General features: G+C 42.5%; 2 protein-coding genes across 3 annotated transcripts; one reads left to right on the forward strand and one right to left on the reverse strand.

The window, feature by feature from the left end:
* The first annotated feature begins 2,952 nt into the window (after positions 1-2,952).
* Positions 2,953-15,257, forward strand: zdhhc2 (zinc finger DHHC-type palmitoyltransferase 2). Of its 2 annotated transcripts, XM_040015998.1 has the most exons (14): positions 3,323-3,420; positions 5,254-5,585; positions 5,684-5,710; positions 7,324-7,418; positions 8,050-8,170; positions 8,349-8,418; positions 8,531-8,563; positions 9,687-9,807; positions 10,175-10,307; positions 10,934-11,060; positions 12,363-12,455; positions 12,689-12,804; positions 13,922-13,989; positions 14,078-15,257. In XM_040015998.1, exons 2-13 carry the CDS (start codon positions 5,543-5,545, stop codon positions 13,960-13,962), a joined length of 1,020 nt encoding a protein of 339 aa, XP_039871932.1. In that variant the 5' UTR covers positions 3,323-3,420; positions 5,254-5,542; the 3' UTR covers positions 13,963-13,989; positions 14,078-15,257. The 2 variants fall into 2 exon arrangements, with proteins under 2 accessions (XP_039871931.1, XP_039871932.1); XM_040015997.1 differs by lacking the exon at positions 5,254-5,585 and having other exon boundaries at positions 2,953-3,420.
* Positions 15,258-15,314: 57 nt separating this feature from the next.
* cnot7 (CCR4-NOT transcription complex, subunit 7) lies at positions 15,315-23,214 on the reverse strand. The gene is made up of 7 exons (XM_040015999.1): positions 23,036-23,214; positions 22,276-22,399; positions 22,008-22,201; positions 19,890-20,051; positions 18,687-18,831; positions 18,443-18,553; positions 15,315-16,806 (listed from the first exon to the last, which is right to left on the reverse strand). The coding sequence occupies exons 2-7, from the start codon at positions 22,390-22,392 to the stop codon at positions 16,675-16,677; spliced, it is 861 nt and encodes a 286-aa protein (XP_039871933.1). The 5' UTR covers positions 22,393-22,399; positions 23,036-23,214; the 3' UTR covers positions 15,315-16,674.
* Between the last annotated feature and the right edge of the window lie 2,311 nt (positions 23,215-25,525).

A 25,525-nucleotide genomic window follows, 5' to 3' on the forward strand; every position in this document is an offset into this window, starting at 1 on the left:
CTGCTGTTGCTTTCTCCTCTCTGTGATTACAGTGGACTGGTGGCAGCACCACACTAGATAAAATTAGCTGTTTTAATCTCAACCTGAAGGCAAATCATTAACAGTATTAATCATTGGGAACTTGGGGCTGTGTGGGTGTTCAAGACTCTAATCAGGGGCTTTTTTTAATCTTTGAATGATTAATTCAGCTCTAATCCTGCACTTACTGAAGTTACATGAAAGGTAGTGTCATTTCAGTGATCACACATTCATTCTTAGCTATTCAACTGTACTTTGCATTCCAGCCTGTTTTGATGAGGGCTTCACTTTTCCTTCACTTTCATGTGAGCAATCAAGTTCATATAAACAGATATTGTGCCATCTGAAAATGTCTGTTTAGTGGTGCTTCAGCAACTTCAAAGAACTGCACCAAGTTGGGAGACTATAAACATTAAAGAAAGAATCCCACTAACTGAAACAACACATGTTTAAGACTTAAAGACACTGAATCCCGGGTCTCAAGCACAACCCCCCCCCCCCTTATCATCTCAGATTTTAAAAAGGCTCGTCTGAGCCGCTGGAACCATCACACGACTGTTTCCACAGGCTGAGGAACATCACTTATCCAAGTGTATTAGTCTGAATCCATGTGAAAATGTAACCGACGCCTGCTGTTGTGTCACGTTGTGGCTTCACTGAAAGCTTCAGGTCATCTGCGCTGCCCTCCAGCGCCATCTCTTCAATCAGTTTAATTTCCCTCCATTTAACAGGGCTGTACTTCCCAAAGTAACACACATTCATAAGGATATTTTCACTTTATCGTCAGATAAAACCTTACATCAGCTATTCTCATGTAAACTCACGTATTCATGATCACAATTAATTAAGCTTTGCACAACAGGGCTCTCAATAATGTACGTAGCAAATAATAATAATAATACACATGTGTAATATATTCCATCCATCCATTCGCTTCCGCTTATCCTTTTCAGGGTCGCGGGGGGCGCTGGAGCCTATCCCAGCTGTCATAGGGCGAGAGGCAGGGTACACCCTGGACAGGTCGCCAGTCTGTCGCAGGGCCAACACACAAGGACAGACAACCATTCACACTCACATTCATTCGCACATTCACACCTAGTGGCAATTTGTATTATCCAATTAACCTATCCCCACAAGCTGCATGTCTTTGGACGGTGGGAGGAAGCCGGAGTATCTGGAGAGAACCCACGCAAACACGGGGAGAACATGCAAACTCCACACAGAAAGACCCCGGCCTGATGGTGGAATTGAACTCAGGACCTTCTTGCTGTGAGGCAACAGTGCTAACCACCGTGCCACCGTGTAATATATTAATTAGTAAAATAAATACTTTTGAAAACTGGTCAAAAAGTGAGCCATAATGATCTGGATTGATTGACTTGATTGATTTTGGTCCGTGTACCCAAACACTGTGAGGCACACGAGGGGAGAGTCCATAGAATGAGCACAAGACCTGTAAGTGCTTCTTGTTCTATTATTTATTCTATTATAGTTATATTTATAATTATGATTCATTTGTGGCACACATTAAGTGTAGGTTGAAGTCCTTTCTGAAGAAATTTGAATACATTTTCTGTGCTTTGGTACATTTTACACGCATCAATTTGCAACGTTTGTAAAGTTCAACACATAAATTAGGGGATAACCAGCTTATACTGGAATATAATACAGCGAAGCTCCCAGTGATTCTGTGGTGCTTTCAAATAATTATCTTCATTGTTTATCATACTGTGTTATCTTTGCTGAGTCTTTTGCACTGTCCTTTTTTCTGTTTGCTAACTTCCTCTTCTTATCTTACATTACTCTATGAGTGCAGGCTGTATTATAGAGCATCCTGACTGGGTATGCCGTTGGGATGCAGGATGTTACTGTGCGGAGTTTTGGCGTGCTCTCTCTCAGTCTTCACTCCGAAGATTAAGAAGCTTTAGACCTGCAAAGGTTTGTGGTGTCATGCCCTAGCCCTAACCATGCAACATCAACTTTTGAAAAGACATGGCTGCACAACTTTGCACGTGCCTTCGGGGTTGCCCTTTTTGAATGAAGGAGAAAAAATGTCACAATAACAGCCTGCATCTCAAAGGCACACTGTGTCAGGGTACTCTAAAACAGCCTGCTCCTCTATACTAATGTTTCTTTCAATGTAAGAAGGGGAGCGTTAGGATTCTCTACAACACAGTCTGAAGGGGAAAAATATACGTACTCCCTTCTAAATAAGAGGCCATGTTAACGCTGTAGCCTACACAACTGGAGCATGTGTTGATATGAAATGAGAAAAGGAGGTTAGAATACAGCTCGCACCCAGGAATGAGTAAATGTAAGGGCAAACACTACATACTATTACATATTAATACTAATATTTATAATCTAATGTGTGCCTAGTCCCTTTTAAAATACTCAGAAGGTGCTCTTTACTTACATTTTTATGGGATATTTGTTTCTGTTTCCCTTTGAACCTCCAGTTCTTTGCTTTTTAAAAAATCATAAATCACTGTGCAAAATATGGCACACGCTATAGTGTGCAGTCTGCCTGTACAAAGCATTCTGCGGTAGGACTGCGAGAATATTTTGCAGGTGGAGATGCAGTAGAAGCAGCTGGATTGTGCAGACCTCCGCCTCCACTGTCAAGCAATGATTAAACACAAAGGTAGGACGGAGAGAGAGGGACAGAAGAGCGAACAAACAAACAAGAACGCAGAGAGCAGGATGAGTGTGTGAGGAAGGAGCTGAATCACATCACTCACTCCATCTGAACAAAAAATAAAACAGACCAGAGAGGTACAACTGACCTCACAGTCTTGTGTAGACTGGACCTATATTTGTAGTCGGCGCGCGCGCACGAGTCCGTCTGAACTTGCTGAACCCATTTTCTGCGCGCGCTGAAAAATGTGCCAGGCTTGCAGCATCCCGCGGACGTCATGGCAACCTGTGGGGAAGCAGGCGAGCGCGGACTCGTAGTGAATGTGTGCTTGAGCTCGTGCACAGGTGTGCGTGAGCCGTCTGATGTGTTGTTGTAGTCTGTACTAGTAGTCGAGCAGGACGATCAGAGGGGAGAGCGGTGCAAGCAGCACCACCACCACCACCAGCAGCGGAGGAGGAGGAGGAAGCAGGGCGGGAGGCTGGTTTAGGATGTTGCGTCTGAGCTGTCGATTAGGCTGATCAGAGCCGGAGCTACGATGCAGTGACAGTCTACGGGAAGACACGCACACACACGCAGCGGGGGAGAAGAGGGGAGAGCACCACGCGAATGCGCACGGGAAATGATCCGCTCCTAGACTATGGCACCGTCGGGCTCGCGTAGTATCAAGCGGGGCTGTCAGAGAGTTTTGTACTGGATCCCGGTCCTGTTCATCGCTCTGATAGTGGCGTGGTCATACTACGCGTATGTTTTGCAGCTTTGCATAGGTAAGAATGAGCTGTCTCGGTAGTAAGGGGGGGTGATGTGTGTGTGTAAGAGAGAGAGTGTGTGTGAGGAAAGGGGAAATGCCCCTAATTGGGTGTGTGTGGATTTTTTGAGATTGGGTGGAAACACATTTCTCTTTCAGCAGTTTGTGAATCAGGCTTGTTATTTATTTATTTTATTTTGGCATTCACAAGAATGTCTTTATTGTTTACGCAATGTGTGTGTGTGTGTGTGTGTGTGTGTGTGTGTGTGTGTGTGTGTGGACAGTCACATGACAACAACACTTCAGCCAGTTGTCAGCATATTGTTGCAGGCAAGTGAGAAATGTGTATTTTCACAGTGCAACTGGAGGACTGTGCAGCCTGCTTTTATTATGAAGTATGTAGCACAGGGTGTGAGATTGGGATTGGACCATCTGTCTCAGATTATCTGATTCTAACACCTCTATCAGCACCATCTTAAAGTCTTACTGTAATAGCTTCAGGTTCAGTTTGCAGTAGCTTCATCGTGTGACAAACACTGCAGGCATTATCCTATAGCAATAAAAGTCTCTTATGGCTTTAGTCAGGCATCCTTCCTTCACTTCCCCTCCTGCAGCTGATCATTGGGTGGCGCGGTTACAGACGGCGAGCCTCCTCGGTGAACAGTGAGCACAAAGTTGACCTGGATAGTGAGTAATGGTTTCTAGGATGTCTCAGAGGAGTCTCGGCAGCCTACTCTTGTGCTCCATTTGGCACATTGTCAGACCACAAGGAAAGAAAATCTGCTCTGTCACAAAAAAGGGAGAGAAAAAAAGAAGGGGGGGGCACAATAATGGAGAACATCTAATGAGACCAAACAGAAGCAGTTTGATGTTCTGGCCGATTGATCCTTTATCTGATCTTCTCCAAATTTAGACAGACACCAGAGCTTAGAGTGTGCAGGAGTCATAGTGTCATGACACAGCAGCTAGATCCTGTCCCACGATGAACCTCTTCTAGAATTACAGGTCACCACGTGTCTGCCGCCACCCACAAGACTTCTTTCATTACTTCAGGGGAATAGAAAAATAGCCTTTTCTTTATAAAACTGCACTGTTTTGCTGAACAACGGGGAAACAACAGCGATGCTCTCGGGTCACATGGAATGGGCTGATGAAAACAGCAGCAGCAGGCCAGGAAAGTGGCCGCTCGGGGCCAGCGTGCTCTCCGCAACCATACACAGAGTCAGTTGTGTGAAAGCATCATCAGCTGATACAGCTCGCTCATCAGCTCATGTTAATCCCATTGTCTGGCTTACATAATTCACCCCCAAGCAATCTCAGGTTGACCCACTTTCCCGCAACCCCCCCCCCCACACACACACACACACACACTCACCCACACACACACACACTCACCCACAACATCAGCCTTTTGAACAATCGATCTTTTAAAGATTGTTAAAGAAGTGAAGTCAGATGATGTTTAGCTTCTTGTCCATTTTTGGAGACACTTTTTTTATCAGGAATGCAAACACGATTAGGGAGCGCTGATCCATGCACATGTCCTTAATCAAACACACACACCGTCAGACTCTGGAGTTTTTATGCTGGCATGGCAACACGCACACAGTTTTTGACTGTGTGCCACGATTCAGCTCCTTGGCTCACCTATTCTGAGTGTCTGTGTGTGTGTGCACGCTGCGTTACTGCCTGATTGCCAAAGATAGATGATTCCGTATGCTTAACTAATCATTGCTTTGAGGTAAATGTAAAAAACACCAACAGGAAATTTCCCAACAGGTCTTAACCTCTGCCTTTTTAATGTTTGAGTCCAGCGCTGAAGGTGTGTGTGTGTCCGTGTGTGTGTGTGCAGGTCTTTTTGGGATGCTCATCAAGGTGCTCCTGTCAGCCTCCAGCTTCACCTGGTCCCTTCTGTGGGAATTCACACACTCAGACACAGACACACTCGCTGTGCAGGATGCTCCTTTCTTTTTCACTACCTGTACTCAATGCTCAGCTATGGAGGAACAATGAGTCAAACTGTTTGACAGGGAGCGTGTTGCATATTGATTTTGTGACTGGTGTGGGACCCGACGTTGGGACGGAGGCTCTACAGAGTCAGCGTTTCTCCGTTTTGCTGATTTCAATTCAGGCGCTGACTGATGGCCGAGCATATTGACAGTCACAATGAGAACCACCCCACACGTGGGTCATCCCCAAGTTAAGGAAGAAATGTATATGTGAAAAATCTGTTTCTGGTAGTCTGACTGTGTCTTTTCACTGTTTCCCTTTCCATTCTTCAGAGTCCATTGAAGACACAGGAGAAAAGGGTAAGTGCTTTATAATGGCGTTTATCATCCTGAGCTCCATGAGGCAGCTGTTCTCTGTTAGGTGTTGAGCTGAGTGGCCTTTTAGTCTTTGCAAAGGTAAGCCCTCCAGCTGGAAATGTGCCATTGGGTTTTGTCATTAAACTGTATGTTTAAAGGTTTTTATTTAGTGTGCATTTCACAATATGGAGGTAAGTTCAAAGACACCAAATGAAGACAGGAGTGGTTTGTTTTCAGCAGTCTTTTTAAGGAGGGAAGTTGGATGGAGTTAAATATTCAGACTCTCCAAAGGATAAATCCTGATAACTAGTAGCATTTAATGTCACTGACAGGTTAGATTCCACCTATTTTTTAAAAAAGAAACATGGCTAAATAATGTTAAAATGCATGGGAATATAAATTAATTGCTTTGTCAGAAGACCTATTAAGCTGTTACGCTGTAAACTTCATTGTTATAGTTGGAAAATTCCAGTTACATGAAACTGATCTCAGTTCAGTTCAATTTTAATTATATTGCGTCTTTGTCTCTCTTCGGCCGCTCCCTTTAGGGGTCTCCATAGCAGATCATCTGCCTCCATCTTACCCCGCCTCCAGCGTCCTCCTCTGTCACACCAGCCCTCTGCATGTCCTCCTTCTCTACATCCTTCTTTGAGGTCTTCCTGTTTTCCTCCTGCCTGGCAGCTCCATCTTCAACCTCCTTTTTCCTGCTCTGCACACGTTCAAACCATCTCAGCCTTGCCTCTTTAGCTTTAGTCTCCAACCTGAGCTGTTTTTGTCCATTCTGGTCACTCCCAATGAAAAACTTTGCATCCTCAACTCTGACACCTCCAAGTCCGCCTCCTGTCTTATAGTTTATTACAATTTATAACCTCACTACCATCTTGTAAACCCTCCCTTTGTTTCTTGATGCTATCCTTCTGTCACAAACCCCCTGATGCTCATCTCCACCTGCTCCACCCTGCCCACACTCTCTTCTTCACCTCTCTTATGCATTGTCTGTTGCTTTGGATGACGCCAGGCATTTAAGCTCATCCACCTTCACTACCTCCTTGCATCTCCACTGTTATACCTCCCCTATTCACGCAGATGCATTCTGTCTTGCTTCTACTATAGATTTTCATTCTTCTTCTCTCCAGAGCATACCTCCACCTCCAGACTCTCTTTCACATGCTTCCTACCAAGTTTCATGAAATTCAGCTCAGTTGTTTTTGCTGACAAACAGCAATGGCACACTTCCACCCTGGCGCTCGCTTTAGCAGAGGAAATAATCAAAGAGACTCTCTGCAAATGGATTCTGTGCCTGCAATAAAATTCCCATCAGCACACACTTAAGGCATCTTAAAAGTAATTAAGCTGCATACTGAAGCCATGATTGGCTCAATGCTGAGTTTATACAACTTGTTCATTGAGCCTGATTTCTCCTTCACTTTGATTTACACCGTCCCAGTGTTTGGCACAACAACAAATAATAATTACCGCAGGCTGATTTTAATACTCTACCGATTTTCCAATGAAAAAGGTGAAACTGAATCACCAACATCGTTCTTGTTCAATGGAGTGTACGCGCACCGCTGAAAATTGACGATGGTATTCTTCTTTCTTGTTTTTGCTTGCAGTCGTATACTTGCTGGTGTACCATGTCGTTTTCATCATGTTTGTGTGGGCGTACTGGCAAACCATCTTCACCAAGCCCATGAACCCCCTGAAGGAGGTGAGTGTGTCCGACCGTGACGCAGCGTGCATGTCGCAGTGTGAAGGGAAGCTGTAGGTTAGCGCTTCCCCGTGTGATTGAATGCTGCATTTAGACTAATAATACTCTCCAGTGGAAGTGCCTGGATCTGCACTCTTAATGGCTCTGATCCTGGCCACAGCACTTAAGCCCCGCGGGGTGAACGCATGCATACATCTTAAGAGAAAAGCCACGGTTGCAATTTCCACAGAGGCGAACCGCAGACACGCAGGCAGCAATCATTGGAATAAAAGTCCAGACTCACATGTGCTGTGCTGTTTGTTATGGTTATTTGTTTCCAGTGTTCGGTTATAAATTGTCCCGGTGGCTGTGAGGGCTGGAGAAAGCCCCTCCCTCCAAAAAAAAAAAAAAAAAAAAAAACACCAAAAGAAAACCCAGAAACAAATGGAAGAAACTGCCCTGCTAAGTTGGCTTTCACAGTAGTAGAAATTCCCGCATTACTGATTCTCACACAGCATGGGGCTTGTCTGGCAGAATAATTCAATCGGTTTTAACAAATGCAAAGGGGCGGTGAGCAGCAGTGATGGGAGATTGGTCTGCTGATAAATCACAGGTGTTGTTTGCCTTTCCCTCCGTGCTCTGCCCTCCATAGTTTCACCTGTCCCACTCTGACAAGGAGCTGCTGGAGCGTGAAGATCGGGGAGAGTCTCAGCAGGAAATCCTGAGGAGGATAGCCAAGGATCTGCCCATCTACACCCGCACCAACTCCGGAGGTACAGTAACGGCACGCGGTGCCGCTGATGCAGAACAGCTGGAACAGTCTAGACTGACGCGCAGCTCTCAGAGCTCATTTCAGCGCCTGTCACCTTGCTAGTCTGTGGTCAGGAGTTAGGAGAGGCTGCTGCTACTGCTGCTGACGGCTGTGTGATTGAATTGGCTGTGTCTCCTCAGCAATCCGTTTCTGTGACCGCTGCCAGCTGCTGAAGCCTGATCGATGTCACCATTGTTCAGTCTGTGATAAGTACGGCTCCTCGCTCATGCACCTTTAGAGAACAGACCGCACTATTCGCCGCACGCAGGTGCACAGAGAGTTACTCACAGTTTCACTGACGTCTCACCCTGCTGTGTTACAGATGCATCCTGAAGATGGATCACCACTGCCCCTGGTATGGAGTGACTGTCTTTTATTTAACACACAGTATTGGATTATTGACACTGCATTAGTGCACCGCTGTACTCACGTGCACTTATGCTCTTTAGCGATATAAATTCCCTTTCAGTAAAGCCCCACAGCAATAGAGTTTCACTGCAATCCATCATACTGAGATTGCACCACATTGCCAGAGCATTCAAGATAACTAGCAAACAGGCCTCGTTTAGACCACACAGCCCAGCCCACTCTGTCCTTAACAGTTTCATAATGGAAGTGTTGCATATCAGGCTAGTGGAAAAAAAATATAGACTAATTTTTTGGTGGAATTTTCATTTCTGCTTCCAATAATTTCATCATCACCTCTGAGCAAATTTCGATTCGGTGTTCCAGCTTTCATTTTTATCTAAGTCAGTAAAGCCTTCTGGAAAAACAGAAAAAGTTTCCCACCCCTGACGTAGATGCACAAACAGCTTGATTTGATACTCTAAGCTACCAGCTGGTTCTGGCAGCAGAGGGAGACAAGACAAATCCGATCCTAGTGTGTCTAATTTTTGGTAAACACGATCAGCTTGTTGGCTCTCTTGTGAATAATGCACCATATCTGGTGTTCAGGGGAAAAACAGGAGAATCAGTAGGAACTGTGTATATAGTTTATACTGGGACACGAAGCAATAAAATCTGAGATTTCTAGTTATTTATTTAATTAGCTGGTTTTATTTGGGAGTGAAACCACACACACCTGTGCTGACCTCTGATTGGTTAAAAGGACTAATTGCTGGTTGATGATTTTTCCAGCTAAAAAACCCAAACAAATTCACAAACACCTGATAGAAACACTACATTTCTGTCACTTTGCTGCCTGGCAGACTGTATCTTCCCCTTTTGTTGACTGAGCTATGCGTTTTTATTATAAAAATCCCTTAAAAAAGCTGAAATAATAGACACAAATGTAACAGCTGCTTTCTGTCGGCTTAGTTTCATTATCTAACATTAAAAAAGGTCCCTCCCCCTAGCCCATCCCTGCTGCTCTGCACAGCGATGTAAAGGGTGTCCGAATTGTCTCAGGAATATTGAAGTGTGCATACAATCGTTTCCATCAGCAGCCTGCGTCCTTTCATCCATTCGTTATTTTGCAGGGTGAACAACTGTGTGGGATTCGCCAACTACAAGTTTTTCATGCTGTTTTTGTTGTACTCGCTACTCTACTGCCTTTTTATAACTGCTACGGATCTTCAGTACTTCATCAAGTTTTGGACTGTAAGTACGAAGCGATCATGGTGTAATATGTCCGTGTGTGAATGTGTTGTTGTTGTTTTTAAACAACTTGTTTAATCACAGATGAATATTTATGTTTTACCCTTTTTCACAAGGCTGGAGGTAGAGCACATTTCCGCCTAAAAGAATACCTGGTATGAACCAACCAGCTACTAAATTAGAGACTGCTTCCCTTAAAACAACTAGTTGAAGTCTCTCCAGTTAGAGAACACCCGCTGATGAGATTTAGTTTATTCTTGTGTCAGCTTTGTGCCGGTGTAGCTCTGTTAAAGTGTGTGTGTGTGTGTGTGTGTGTGTGTGTGTGTGTGTGTGTGTGTGTGTGTGTGTGTGTGTGTTTTTCCCTTCTCAGAACGGCCTCCCAGACACTCAGGCAAAGTTCCACATCCTCTTCCTCTTCTTCTCGGCCTCCATGTTTTCCGTGAGCCTGGCTTCGCTTTTCATCTATCACTGCTGGCTCGTCTGCAAGAACAGATCCACTCTCGGTAGGTGGCGTCCTCCGCGCCCGCATGCATGCCTCTGTGTGTTTTGAGTTTTGACGCAGTGTTTGCAAAGCCTCAGCTGGACACCAGCGCTCTGTTTTCTAGGAATCTGCCTCCTCTGTTTGCACAGCATCGTCTTTGCACTAATGATGAAGGATGCTGTATGCCTTTTTTCCCCCCTACTCCATCTGTCACCATTCTCATCAGCACGCTGCCTTGATGAGCCTCTTTGGGCTGCTGTCAGACAGAGGAGTTTCCCATTATGCGTGCACAGTGGCACACTTTGTCCCTGTGCGTGGAGGAGAGTGGATTATCCAGAGGAGTATGTTACAGTGTAATGCAAAGACACAAGGCTGGGAGCAGTAAGCAGCTTAGTAAGAGACACTGATACGGTGTTCAGAGGGAGAAGTCACACCTGGCGAAACAGCCTGAGATCTAGTTTTTCCTGCACAACAAAGACACTTTGATTCCGAGTTGTTTTCTCGATGCCACAGTTCAGCCTGAGCGGCTCCCGCGATGATCCGCTGTTTGATCGAGCTCCAGTTTAAAATTAGCAGATTGTGCAGAGGCTGAGGAGGGAGTGCTGTGTTTCTAATTCTTCTTCTTCTTCTCCTCATCTGCTGTTACAGAGGCGGTGCGTTCTCCTGTGTTTCGTCACGGCACGGATAAGAACGGCTTCAGTCTGGGCTTCAGCAAGAACTTCCGCCAGGTGTTTGGCGATGAAGTCAAATACTGGCCAATCCCCGTCTTCTCCAGGTGAGCTCATCGAAAGCAGCTTGAAAACCACTTCTCAAATACCAGACAAAGCATTTGAACCAGTCATAAATGATTAACACCAGCCTACAGAGGGTTATTTTACAGTTTATAAACCCCGATGACCACTAAAATTTCAATCTAGCCTGAAGAGCAATCAGGTCAGAGACTCGAGGAGCTGCTTCAGGATACAATAATGTGATCAGTAGAATTATAATCATCCCACACCTGCTGAGAGGCTAATATGTGACTGAAAAATGTCCAAGCATGATATCAGAACATTCTTTTATGTTTTTTTCCCCCTGGTATCTCAAGTAAAGTCATACAAACAGCCTATTCAGAATGTTATATTATTAGATCACAACCAGCTCTGAATAATGCCGGCATAAACATTTACACTTCGGTGAGTCATGTGGGGAATTCACATTTATCTTCTTCATAATTATGTCCTTCAGGCAATGTTGAAAAAAAACAGAAGCAGTTTAGTGAATTATTTTAGCATATTTAAACACAACGTTGTCAAAGCAGCCGTGAATGAATGAAGTCAGCAGTGAGCTCAGGGATTGCTGAGCATCGCCACTTAGTTTTAAACAAAATGGTTCAAAAGAGACAGAAAGTCCCAGAAGAGACAGCAGCAGAGCATTAGATCTCAGGAAACAGCAACATCACCGCTGTGAGTTGATGCTGATGCTCCAGTTTTGCAGCTTAAATACTATTTTGTGACTATACAGCAATTTGGCAGTGACAGCTATATGAACTGCAAAGTAACAAGAATCTGACCTGCGATAAAAATGGAACATGGACTTCCTGGATGTCACGTTACAATTAACTACACGCTAAGCTATGCTGTTATTTAAATGTAAATATCTGATGTTTTAAAGAGAAAAGCTGTAACCGTGCTTATTTGTGCTGTAAAGTTGGATTTTTTTTTAACACTGTAGTCGATGGGGTTTGACGGAATGTTGGTGGCGGGCTCAAGTGGCCACTAGAGGAACTGCAGCTTTTAGCATTTCACAGCGGTTGGTATGAATAGCAGTTTTTGGTGGCTAGTGTTACTTAACAACACTGCATTGCATAACTAACTTTGCAGAGTAGTTTTCCTGCCTTGATTATCCATACATGCTTTAATGTTTAGCTTTTTTTAATCCTATAATTTCAAGGGACTCATATTCAGTAAAAACATACACAGGTTTGCTTTAACAGAATCTGCTTAAACTTAAATATGCATCCATAACATAGAACACTTACAATCTGCAGTAACTGGATCATGACAACTGTGCTTCTTCTTGTCTGGTGGCCTTACAGTTTAGGCGATGGCTGTTCGTTCCCAACCTGCCTGGTGAATCTGGATCCGGAGCAGCCCTCCTCACCAACTGGCTCCAACCCAGCCAACAAGAGGTGAGTAAAAAATAACACCATCCAATTAATATGTGAACTCGAGTACTTTACAGAAACAGAGTCTGCACAGCTGCATATTAGCCTATAGGGGTTTTATCAATTGTGCAGATTTAATTATGCAAGAAAATAGATCACCTGTTAGCAGCTCCATTATCAGTGATGGGTCTCCAGGTTTAGATTACAGGAACATTTTGCATTGATTTTCACCCCCGGTTCTGTTTGTGGAATCTTAGTGCAGCAGAGGGCCGTCAGTTCCCCTCCAAACCACTCAGAGAAAGCCAGAGTCGTCTGCTCACCAGCACCCCCTCCTGGTCAGAGAATGAAACTGCAACGGACAAGGACAGAAAGGGTAAGATGATGCTCCTTCTGTAGGGTTCTCCGCAGCTGCTTGATGATAAAACAGCAGCACTGTACCAAGGTCTTGAGCCACTCATTTTCAGAGGAATGGTTTTTTTTTAGTAGCTATTGATCAAAGGCTGAGGTATGCCAAATCACACGAACCAGACTGAAAATCAGGCCTCATGGGGTGATGAATGCAAATTTGAAAATTTTGGCTCAAAACATTGTTAGTATGTGCGAAGGAGGTCAGGAGTACGGTGGTCCTGAGAGGCCAAACACACTGCAACTTAAGAAAACACCAGCAATAAGAAACACGTTGCAAAGCACACAAAACAAAGGGGGAAAACGAAAACAGAAATAGGAAAAAACAGATTTCCAAAAGCAAGGGAAGTGTTTTTGGGGAGACAATAACTCGACGGACCAGTTACAGGAACCAAAATATGCTAAGAATTGCTCTGGGAGACACTTAAAAGAAGTGGAGGATCTATCGGTTTTATGAGGAAAGAAAAGATGAGAGGTAAGTGTGTTAGCCTAACTATTAGCCTAAAAATTCGTCATCAGTATTATATGAATCATCAGATTAACACACACCTAGCATATTTTGGTTCCTGCAACTGGTCCGTCGAGTTATTGTCTCCCCAAAAACACTTCCCTTGCTTTTGGAAATCTGTTTTTTCCTATTTGTTTTCGTTTTTTCTATTTCTTTTTTCCTATTTCCGTTGTGTTTTGTGTGCTTTTGCAGCGTTTTTCTTATTGCTGGTGTTTTCTTAAGTTGCAGTCTGTTTTTGTCCACTCAGGGCCACCGTACAGGAGAGACGGTTGTGTCGACAGCCATCAGTAAAACACGATGGAGGCTCTGTAATGGTTTGGGCTGCATTCCCCTCGGTCGTGTTTGGGATGTTGTCATAATTTATGGAATTATTATTCTTTTTTGCATGGCAAAAATCCCAAACACGCAGTGCAGTGAAATATATGTGTGTGTGTGTCGAGCACCATCAGTCATGGATTGCTGCACCTATTTCCCATTTTCCAGTTAAAATGTAAAAAAGTGAGTGCGAGCTCAGGAGTTTTGCACCGTACTGCACTCCAAGATGTTGAGTAATGTTCCACCTGTGTGTTTGATTCAGGTGCCAGTAACCCAGGGATGACCATAGAGAACGAGGCGTAACCACGTTTGACACTACAAACCAGAAAAGTATGTTTACGCTCACGCACACCTTACCTGCAGAATGAGATTCAGGATTATATTTTTAAAATTCACGTTTCCTTGTTTTGTCTCGCAGGTCTATGCTGCCCCCTCCTCTGTGTCCGTGCCTATCAGAACGTGACGTGGTGGTGACATCATATTTGTCGTTTTCCATTAGTGCACCATGCTTATGAGAGACTGACTTCGCTAACAAACCGGAGGAAAACATAATAATCGTCATTTACTTCTCTTATTGTTCTGCTGCTGCCTGAAAGTTGGAACAAGTCGACCGTATTTGAAACTGCATTCCAATTATCCCGTTTTCTTTTTTCTATACAGACAAGCACAGAGCAGCAACAGAAGAGCGGACTTTTTGCACTTTGAACTATAAGTGAGCTGCTTTTGTACGTCCCAGTTCAAAAGTCTGCAAGTCTGTTCGTTTTCAGTCGTTCTCACAGCGTAGCGCTCGAGTAGATGCAGTTTGCCAAATGTTTGCTCTGAGTATAGATTAGTAGTGATGTTAATGTGCTATATAACTGACATTCCTTCAGACATTTTTCTTTTTCTGTTTCTTTTCTTGTCGTTTGAGGGGCTTGGGGCAGGTTTCTCCACCCGCTGTGTTGAGTATTGTGCAAGTTGATGAAATGATGCATGCTCTCATCTCAGGATGTCAACGCAAACACACCTTGTGAAGTGAACGTGTCCCCCGCCCACCACAGAAAAGAGTAGTTAGTAGTAATTAAATTCCAATAAGGGCTCTGCTAGATCTTTATAGCATATATGAGGATGTTGCCGTCACACCTAAAAGCTGGTGGTGCTCTGTGCGTATGACAGCGCCCCTCCCCCAATCCCCCCCTCCTGCCAAATATGTCCTACAGTCTGACGTCAAACTGCTGGCCAAAAAGCTTCCCGACTGTTCTGTCTATGAAGGGCCCGCCAGCAAAAACAAGCCTTTGTGCGATGCTGCTGCAGATTCTGTTGAGTGTTTTAATATCTCACATGTTGTGGATGTACTGCAGAGCAAATAAAAGAAAAAAAATCTGCTCCGGTCGCTTCGTGTGGTCCACTTTGACCTTCTGAGGCTGGAAACGATTAAAAGCATCACTGAAAATTAAAGAATGTACGCTCTTCTCAAAACAAAAAGCTTCATAGTGACAGTCAATGTTCGATCTCTATTTTTCTATTCTTCTGTGTATGACTTAAAGACTATATGGATGTGAGAGGCAATGTACTGTACAGTTGTGATGCCTTACAAGAATAAAATGAGCTCATCTTCGGTCTCACTCGATTCTTTAATGGAAGAACGCGAAGCCACTGAAAGATACGATGGTAGAAAAATTTCAAGCCTTTATTTACAAAATCATCTAAAAACATTCCTCTTTTTTATTGCATATTCTTCTTCGACTCGGTTACAGTGAGAGAAAGACGTACTGCAGAAAGAGGGAAGTGCTTCAGCTGTCGAGTTTCTGTCACCGAGGGAGGTTAATAAGCCGCGAGCCTACGCTTTAACACGCACCTATGCAAGTTCAGGATACTATTCAACAACAGCGTTTATTCTTCTTATTGTTTTTGTTTCTTTTGTACATGCGGCAGTTTTATGCGGCATGAATGAACTGGAAAAGCAACACTTGAAGGGAACCAAAAAGCACAAAAAGTCTAATTCAAAGGTCAGAACTACAAATGAACTCCCGCTTGTTAAAAAAGCACCTTCACTTCGAGTAAAACTTTCCTCTTCTTTTATTTCAACACTAAAACTATAAATTAAAACAAAAACTGACTCTCTGGTGGTTACTCAGTGGTTACCTCAGCACTTCCTACAGCTTTCATTCTGTTTTTCTTCCCAACACATTTTTGTTGGTTGGCTGAGGTGATGTGTATCCATGATGTTTACACGCACATCAGTGTGCATCCATTCTGACCAACTGATAATAAAGAAATGGCATCCACTTGCTTTATGGTCTGCACCGCTTTAAAAGGCTTATTACAGTGGACTTAGCTCTTACTCGGGTCGTTATAAACTTAACATTAACGGGACCGATTAGAAAAATCCTCAAGATTCAAGCGCATGTAAACACACCCCAACTATCAGAGAGGAAATCTGTGTGGACTTAGTGTTGAAATGGGGGCAACTAGTCCATGCCAATAAATTAAAAAGTTAAAAGATAAGAATGCAGTTATTATTAAGGCTGAGCGTGGTGAGAGTTGTGATCGTACAGCTTTACATGTTCACAATGTGAAATGGGAACATAGAGAAGGCAACAAAGAGGCCAGAGAGACACACAAACACACCGGAAACATTTTCAGCTTTCCTTATAAAATCAGGTTAGAGCTTTAAAGTGCAAAACATTTCTACAGAACACTTTAGGAAAACTAAAATCCCACCTTTTTAAGCATGTTAAATTGAACTGAACCGACCACACGCCGTCTACGCTGCCTCTTAGGAATAAAAGACTAAACTCAAACATGCAGTTGTTTGCATGTGTGAGGACAGCGGTGATTCTTTTTTTTTTTGGACCATCATATTCATTGGTCTAAAGTGAGCAGAGCCTATGAGAAACTTGAGAAACAGCTTGCTAAACGATGCACGTGTAGGTTATTTTCTTCTTCCATTATTATTGTCACTCTGGAGCTTGGCGTCAGAGCCGCACTGATTTTGGGTGTGAAGTGCAGGATGGGAAGAGTTTCGGAGCGATGTCACGACTGCTGCTTGTTAGCCTCTTCTTCATAGGCGTTTCCGGTTCCGTTCTGGACATAGGCGGAGCCTGAGCCGAGCCCGTACAAGTGACCACAGTACTTTGCATCGTCGATATGATCCTCAAAGAACATCTATGGGAAGGATTACAAAAAAACCCCACACAATAATACAATCGATTAGTGGTTAGGATAACACACAGTCAAAGTGTGAAAAAAAGATCACATCAAAGTGTACCAAGTAAATAAAGGGCCAAAATTACCGATATCAGTTATTGGTATTGGTGATATTGATATCATAGTGGTATAACTTTCCAGAATAATTATTTAAGACAATAAAACAAACCTTCCAACACACATTACTGTTTGTAATGCTTTCATTCAAGGTCAACACTATGCTTTCTCAAGCATTCAAGTCACATGACTTCAGAACAACTAAACACAGCAGAGCAGGGAGGAGGGGGCGGAGCCTGTGTGAAAGAAGCGCTGTTTGCACTGCCATGTCTACTTTCTGATGATTGGGAGTAACGCACTGAACCTAGAGAAGAAAAACAAAGTGAAGTATCAATTCTTTCATGCTGGTATCGATCCAATACAAGTACCAGCGTTAGTATCGATACTTGCGATATTTGAATCGATCTGCCCACCTCTATCAAAGTGCAAAAAACCTGTATTATTAGGTTTGGCCAGCACGGTGGGGACTTTTCTGGTTGCTATGGGAAAACCAGCCTACTGCTTACTTCAATCCAGAATTACATTCAAAGTCCGGCTGCTCACATACAACGGCTTAAATAATCAGGCCCCATCTTATCTTAATGACCTTGTAGTACCATATCACCCTATTAGAGCACTTCGCTCTCGCACTGCAGGCCTACTTGTTGTTCCTAGAGTATTTAAAAGTAGAATGGGAGGGAGAGCCTTCAGTTTTCAGGCCCCTCTTCTGTGGAACCAGATTCCAGGTTGGATTCGGGAAACAGACACTATCTCTACTTTTAAGATTAGGCTTCAAACTTTCCTTTTTGCTAAAACATATAGTTCAGGCTGGACCAGGTGACCCTGAATCCTCCCTTAGTGATGCTGTAATAGGCGGAGGGATTCCCATGATGCATTCAGTATTTCTTCTTCAGTCACCTTTCTCACTCACTATGTGTTAATAGACCTCTCTGCACTGAATCATATCTGTTATTAATCTCTGGCTCTCGTCCACAGCATGTCTTTATCCTGTTTTCCTTCACTTACTCCAACCAATCACAGCAGATGGCCCCGCCCCTCCCTGAGCCTGCTTCTGCCAGAGGTTTCTTCCTGTTAAAAGGGAGTTTTTCCTTCCCATGGTCACCAAGGTGCTTGTTCATAGGGGGTCATATGATTGTTGGGTTTTTCTCTGTATGTATTATTGAGGTGACAGTGGTTGTGATTTGGTACTGTATTAATTGAATTGACTTGAATATTATTTATGACATTAAACACTTTACTGTTGAGTTTATGGTCAGATCAGTCGTCAAACAATCAGGATGTGAGTGAAGTGCAGACTTTAAATCACAGAGTTTTACAAAAGTACTCCATTAACAGTTTAGGACTTGAAGCCATTTTTACAGTGTCCCCAACTCTATGTTCATGTTGACCCTACTCTCAGCCTTTCTCAGAGACTGAAGTTTTTAAACGGATTACATGTATTAAACACGTCTGAGTTTTGGGTTGACAACGTGTTAACCTGTATTATAAACTGGGTCCTCATTCTGATCCTCTCCACTCTCGAACACGGGGTACGTACCTCTCTCATCTTGAAGAAAGCCATGCCTGTGAGCAAAGAGTCCGAGCCAGCCTGATGTTGTGGTCCAATCCTCTCCAGCTCTAGTTGCTCAGCTACTTCCTGAAGCCCACCCTGAAAGCAACACACTTGAGATCAGTGCATGCAGTCAAAGTAAAACCTGAGGGATTGCATCAGAAATCAAGGTGATTAAATTAATAAAGCAGGAGATGCTGCGTGCATGCTGCTGGAATATTTATAGAAGCACCTTCAGGTTTTTACAGCTCTTCATGAGGTACTTGACATCGTAAATGACTGGGAAGTACAGGCGAAGAATCTCAAAGAAGTCCACCTCCTCCTCAGGAAGGTTAGCGTTGGACAGAATCTTAATCAGGTATCCAAAGTCATAGCCACTGTAAAACACACACAGCACACACTTTAACAAAGTTGCTTAGGAGCACAGCAGCTGGTGTCAAATACTATATCACTTTCAGTCTCCAAGGAAACAAAGATAACTAAGAGTTTCATATCAAAGAAACATTGAAATAAAAATACACTGTAGTTATAAATTCCATTGTGGCAACTGAGAAAACTAGACGAAAATAAAAGTGACATCAGTGACCTTCAAACCCAATCTTTGTTTTTTTTTGTCCCATTTTTTTTCTCTTTGGTATTTTTTCATACATAAAAATGAGAACAAATGATGTGTTTTTGTGAAAATCTGCTAGTAACAAAGTAGTTAAGTTAGTAGTTAAAACCAGTTCTTTGCAAAGTAGTGTGTTACATGTGGCTACAACACTGGTTCATCTCTTGAGTTAGGTGCATTTAATGCTAGGACGATTCAGAGGTCAGTGTTAAATGGCTTCACAAACAAACAGAAAAGAAAAAACATTCCTCTGAATATTTTCAGGTACAAACACTTGAAAAAAATCAGTGAAAAAGTCGTCAGTGTTCAGAGAAAAAGTTTGAAGGAGCTTTAGAAAGCCTGACAGCAAGTCTGGCTGCTTGGAAGCAACATGCAAAGAAAAGACGGCAGTCTTTTCTTTGCACACAGTGCTGTGTTTTTGGTGTTAACACGTTTGTGGCTAAATAATCTTGGTGCTCTGTAACATTTCTTATTAAAAAGACGAGACAAGACAAAACTGTTTTACAGGTTAACAAATATAATTTCAAATTGAAACTAAACAGCATGTCTGAACAGCTCAGCAGACATGTAATTTGGTTCAAACACTCATATATCAAGAGCTTTTACAAAGGTAATATATAATATTCAAACTCGGTGATAGTGTACCAAAGGTAAAACGCTGTGTTTCTAATAAGTGCTTTGTTATTAAAGAGTAAAAAATTGTGGAAATCTGCCTTTGCTGCCATGTGTGTATAAAATAGCTATAAGCCAGTTTCTGGATGTGAAGCAGCAGGTAAACACAAGTGTTACTAATGACACTGCAAAGTTTAAGTCAGAGCAGAATACCTGTGAAAAGACAGCCACTTGACTCCGTCGCAGAGCACCACACCTGATGTCATCAGCAACTCTGCAAAGTAAAGCGTCTCAATGCCTTCGTCCTCGTGCTTCTTGAACTGAATCCCTGAAGTGGTCAGGAGCTCAATGGAGTCCTGTGCATACATATCTTCTCTAAAGGGGAAGAAAGTCACAAACAACAAAAGGACAGTCAACTAGGTAACAGGTCAGTAATCAGTTTAAGTTTAGGGATTATAATGTTGCTCTTGAATGACAAATAAACTGGCCGTACGAAATTTTACAACATTAGACAATCAACTCATGTTTAATTTGGACAGCTTTTTTCTGGGGGACAAAAAAAAAAAAGTGTAATAAATTAAAATGCCAAGTCTCAGGATTCATTTGAGTAGGTTTAGATGAATATTACAAAAATGTAAGGGAGATCAAACCCTTTAACACACTGTACCTAAACTGCAAACAGTGAAGAAAAAGAAAGCCACAAAACTAAACAGAAATGTACTAGAAGAATATCCTCCGTTCAAATAAAAACTAAAACTAAAAGAAAACGTTGATTGCCAAAATCAGCTGGTTGGGTCTTTTGTGGATCCGCAGAAAAAATATATAGATGGTAGCAACAAACTATGAATGCACTTCAGGATGCAGCGTACATGTTTTTCCTTCAAGAAACGACTCCCTGTCCATGACTTCAGAGGTCTCACCACTGACAGGCTGCAGTTTGCAAAAAATGTACAAAAAGAAATAAAGTAGTGTTTTGGAACCATGTTCTGTTTGATCAAACCAAAATTTACCTCTATTAAAATGATTAAACGTCTCTAGGAAGGGAAAAGCTTGGAACATAAAATGCCACATCATCTAACATCGAAGGGCTTCTGTTAGGATTCGTGCACGTAACCCTGCCAAACACCCTGGCTCACTGGTGTTGATGATTTCACTGCTGGCAGAAGCCGTACGTTGAATGCAGAGTTGTGCTTACATTCAGCCAATTGCATCAGAACCGGTTGGATGTTTCATTATTCAGCAGGACAACAATCCTCTACATAAAACCAAAAGGCTTACAAGAGTAAAAAGAAGGAAAATTCTCGACTGGCCGAGTCAGCCCTCTGATTGAGCGCCATTCCAAAAGGTGGCGGTAGCTGCCACAAGCAGCAAAGAGCTGAAAACGTGAGCAGTTGAGGACTGGGAGATCATCAGCAGGGAGGTTACAAAGCATCTGCAACTGTCTTTAAGTCAAAAACTCAAAGCAGTTGCTTACAAAACTGCAAACACAATGATTTTGTGTGTACCTGAATAACTTTTGAGCACCAAAACTCTGGGCCCCTGTCTCACACACTTCTCTCTATAGTTTTAATGCAATACTCAAAATTAAAGCTGAGACTTGGCAGTGTAGTGTAGTATTAATTGTTTTATTTCAAACTTAGTGTCATATTGAAACAGTGCGTAGACCAAAAGCTGTCCAAATATTTACAGTCGGGCCTGCATGTAGAAATGATTCATGTCCCGTTAAAGCTGGAGTGGAGACTTTTACACAGAAAGAAACAAACTTATTTTACATCCAAGTCCTTCGTCAAATGCATTCACACAAAGCGGATCAAGCCCATCAGATAAATCTCTCAACACTTTGTATTGACAGATGGATACAGTGCCACACTACAGTAGTGAGTAAAGGCATGGCACGGTTTTCTTACTGTCAGAAGGGGCAGACAGCAACAGCATGTCCACACTGCAGAGTTAACTGCAAATCTGGACACATCTAAATTGAATATGAGAAAAATAAAGTCTGATCAGTAGAAGGATTTTGGGGGGACTTTGTATTGCTGGTTTCTAGGGAGTCAAAACCCCAGTAGTGTGTGCAGTTACAGTATTTCACAAGCAAGACAGCATCTCTGTCTTTCCAGCAGCAGTGAACGCTGTCTGTTTATTATACTTAAGAACGAGCCAGGAGTACTGTAAACAATGGAGCATCTTCGTATGTATAACATGTAGTTTAAAAAAAAAGTCAAGAAAGGATTTACTATTTGCACGCACTGATGGGCCGTTATCAGCTGATCACTCCATCTATGGGGCTCCAGCAGGAATACAACAGACAGACAGACCGGATTGCAATCTTACGTGAGGTTAAACTTAAAATTGAACTGCCACGTTGACGTCCCGGGTGGGTAGTCCCCCTGCTCGTTCATAAATGTGAGGCCCAGCTGTATTATCTTGAGCAAATCCACATTGCAGCGCAGCAATTGGTACTGATAGTCAGCGTTGCTTCTGAACTCTCCGATCGGTCTGGCTACAACACCTGGAAACTCCGTGTCCTGCAAGCAGACGAGTCACGATGAACAACGGAAATGTGGGCACGGAGAGGCTCGGCGACTGTGGCACCACTCACCATAGCAATGTAGTTGTACTTTCGAATGACATGTCGTATCCTCTTCAGCTCCTCCTCCAGGTTGTTGGCCCAAACCTCACATATTCTTTGGCTGTGATCCACAGTAGCTGCGGGCATAGTGCCACTTCACCATGCAAGGAGACAAAGAATTGTACTTGAATATAAACACAACATCTGCAACGTGATGCATAAGTGTACTGTCATAGGTCAGCATATTACATTAAAGGGGGCTGAACAAGTGCACTTTAACACCTAAACCAAAGGCACAGAAGGATTCCTGACACAGCACTTGACTGAAAACAAATGAGGCTTCTATATTGGGCACAGGAAATAACTTTAGCCTGCTTGTGGTACACTGGGGAAGCTAACTTTACTCGCAGTTAGTGTTTCTATTCTAGTATAATGTATGCTAACTGTTGTTACATAAAGGGAACCAGTGGGAGGAGCAGCTATCTCCTCATGATGAGCAGGACGGGCTTAGCCGACTGCTCTTCGCATTAGCTCGGGTTTTCGGCAGCACTTCGGCTAGCTAGGTTACCTGCAACAGTTAGCAGGCTGCAGAGCTAGCATTAGTTAACACGGGCAGGAGGAATAGGAGCTCTGTAATGAGACAAAGCAGCTCCTGCAAGTGGACAGCTAGCTCACAGATAACTGAGACTGTGTGCAGAACATGAAAGAGACTGGTGCAAGCACACACACACAGACACACACTCGGCGCCACTTTGATACAGCAAAGGTGAACGTAGCTTCGTTAACTTACCGTTCCCCAAACCGGGCGGGTGTGTGTTTTAAGCGTGTACTATCAGAAAACTGTTAGTTTGTTCCACGTTATAGTGTCGGGGGAGTTTCCGCTAACTTTTAAATACTTTATATTCAGTATCGTATTGATGTCAACCTACGGCTGCCATCATAGCTGAGCCTACAACTGGACGTCATCACGTAACACAGCAACGTCATACGCGTATATACGTGTGTAAGTATAGCTTAAGCACAGAGCCCTTGAAAACTGTACTAATTTTTTTTTTACTATATTAGATATGCACTAGTGCTCCAGTCAGTATAATGAAAATGAATACATGAATAAAAGTCATTTCAGTAAATAAAAACACAACAACAACAACAATAATAATGTTGTTGTTATTATTATTATTATTTACTTTTGTCAACAAAGTATGAACACCAAAATAAGACCAACCCAGCAGCAACGTTTATTCTAGAAAACGATTAGAAGAAAGTTCGGTTTCTACCACAAAAGAAAGTTAAAGAATCACAATCAAAACTAATTTGGTTATGATTGTGACAAATATATTGCAGCATTTTATTCTCCACATTCATACATTTAAGAATACTTTAACCTTAACCTTAACCAACTAAGTTCTAGTCTTGTGGAATACTCCCAAGTTTTTTTATTGATCCGAAACCAAGTAAATACAGGCTCCGTATTACATTAATTTGAATCTATACCAGCAGCTTATGGACGGTAGAGCAGTGTGTCATGATTTAGAAAATGAATTATCATCAGTTTGCAAATTTTGAACACATTTTAATGGTCACTAAATCGTCACAAAACAAAAAACACCATTCAGCTTTTGTTGTATTTGAAACTGCATTTTATTGTTGACCTGGAAGGTAAATATGTCTGTCTTTGAAGCACTGTAGGTCAGCTTCTGTTGTTTAAATGTGATGTAGGTGATAAATAAAACAGACATGACAGTCAACACAAAAACATTCAGGCATCTTTCATAGTGCATGTTTGATATATATATATATAAACATGTTTTTTAAATAATTGCATATATAGTATTTATATATTGCATAATATATATGCAATTCAGTGGGCTACATACTGAACTTAGGGGATAGAAACAAAGCCTCGATCCTATCATGCTAGTATTAATCTGATACCAGCACCAGCGCTGATATAGATACTATCAGTATTTGGATTGATCCGCCCACCTCTACTATTCCCTTTCCTTTTATAAACCATGTAAACAAATATGCATTACTATTCCTATTATAATTTCTTAAAACTTTCTTTGCGCAACATCTCTAAAATTAGAAATATCCTGTCTCAGAGTGACGCTGAAAAACTAGTTCATGCATTTATTACTTCCAGGCTGGACTACTGCAATTCATTATTATCAGGATGTCCAAAAAACTCACTGAAAAGCCTTCAGTTAATCCAAAATGCTGCAGCAAGAGTCCTGACAGGGACTAGAAAGAGAGAGCATATTTCTCCTGTATTGGCTTCCCTTCATTGGCTTCCTGTTAAATCCAGAATTGAATTCAAAATCCTGCTCCTCACATACAAGATCTTAAATAATCAGGCCCCATCTTATCTTAATGACCTTGTAGTACCATATCACCCTATTAGAGCACTTCGCTCTCACACTGCAGGCTTACTTGTTGTTCCTAGAGTATTTAAAAGTAGAATGGGAGGGAGAGCCTTCAGTTTTCAGGCCCCTCTTCTGTGGAACCAGCTTCCAGTTTGGATTCGGGAGACAGACACTATCTCTACTTTTAAGATTAGGCTTAAAACTTTCCTTTTTGCTAAAGCATATAGTTAGGGCTGGACCAGGTGACCCTGAATCCTCCCTTAGTGATGCTGTAATAGACGTAGGCTGCCGGGGATTCCCATGATGCATTGAGTTTTTCCTTTCCAGTCACCTTTCTCACTCACTATGTATTAGACCTCTCTGCATTGAATCATATCTGTTATTAATCTCTGTCTCTCTTCCACAGCATGTCTTTTATCCTGTCTTCCTTCTCTCACCCCAACCGGTCGCAGCAGATGGCCCCGCCCCTCCCTGAGCCTGGTTCTGCCGGGGGTTTCTTCCTGTTAAAAGTGAGTTTTTCCTTCCCACTGTCGCCAAAGTGCTTGCTCATAGGGGGTCATATGATTGTTGGGTTTTTCTCTGTATCTATGAAGCGCCTTGAGGCGACTTTTGTTGTGATTTGGCGCTATATAAATAAAATTGAAATGAATTGAATTGAATTTGTTTTGCTTTGTTTAAACATAAAAAGATAATGATAATTAGGAAAACGCCAAAACAAAACTGGAAGCTATCTAAGACTAAAAAATAGATACATAAACATATAAACAGTCCTAAGCCTGCAGTGTGAACCAAATCTGTCTCTTTTAGTAATTAAAATTACTTATGTCCTTCCTTCACTTTATATGTCAACCATTTGTCCCAGTCTTTTAAAACGTGTTCTTTTCATGTTCAGTCTGTAGTTTGAGTTTTTCCAG

The sequence above is a fragment of the Simochromis diagramma genome, unplaced genomic scaffold, assembly GCF_900408965.1.
Source record: "Simochromis diagramma unplaced genomic scaffold, fSimDia1.1 OVJJ01000685.1, whole genome shotgun sequence".
Lineage (NCBI taxonomy): Eukaryota > Metazoa > Chordata > Actinopteri > Cichliformes > Cichlidae > Simochromis > Simochromis diagramma.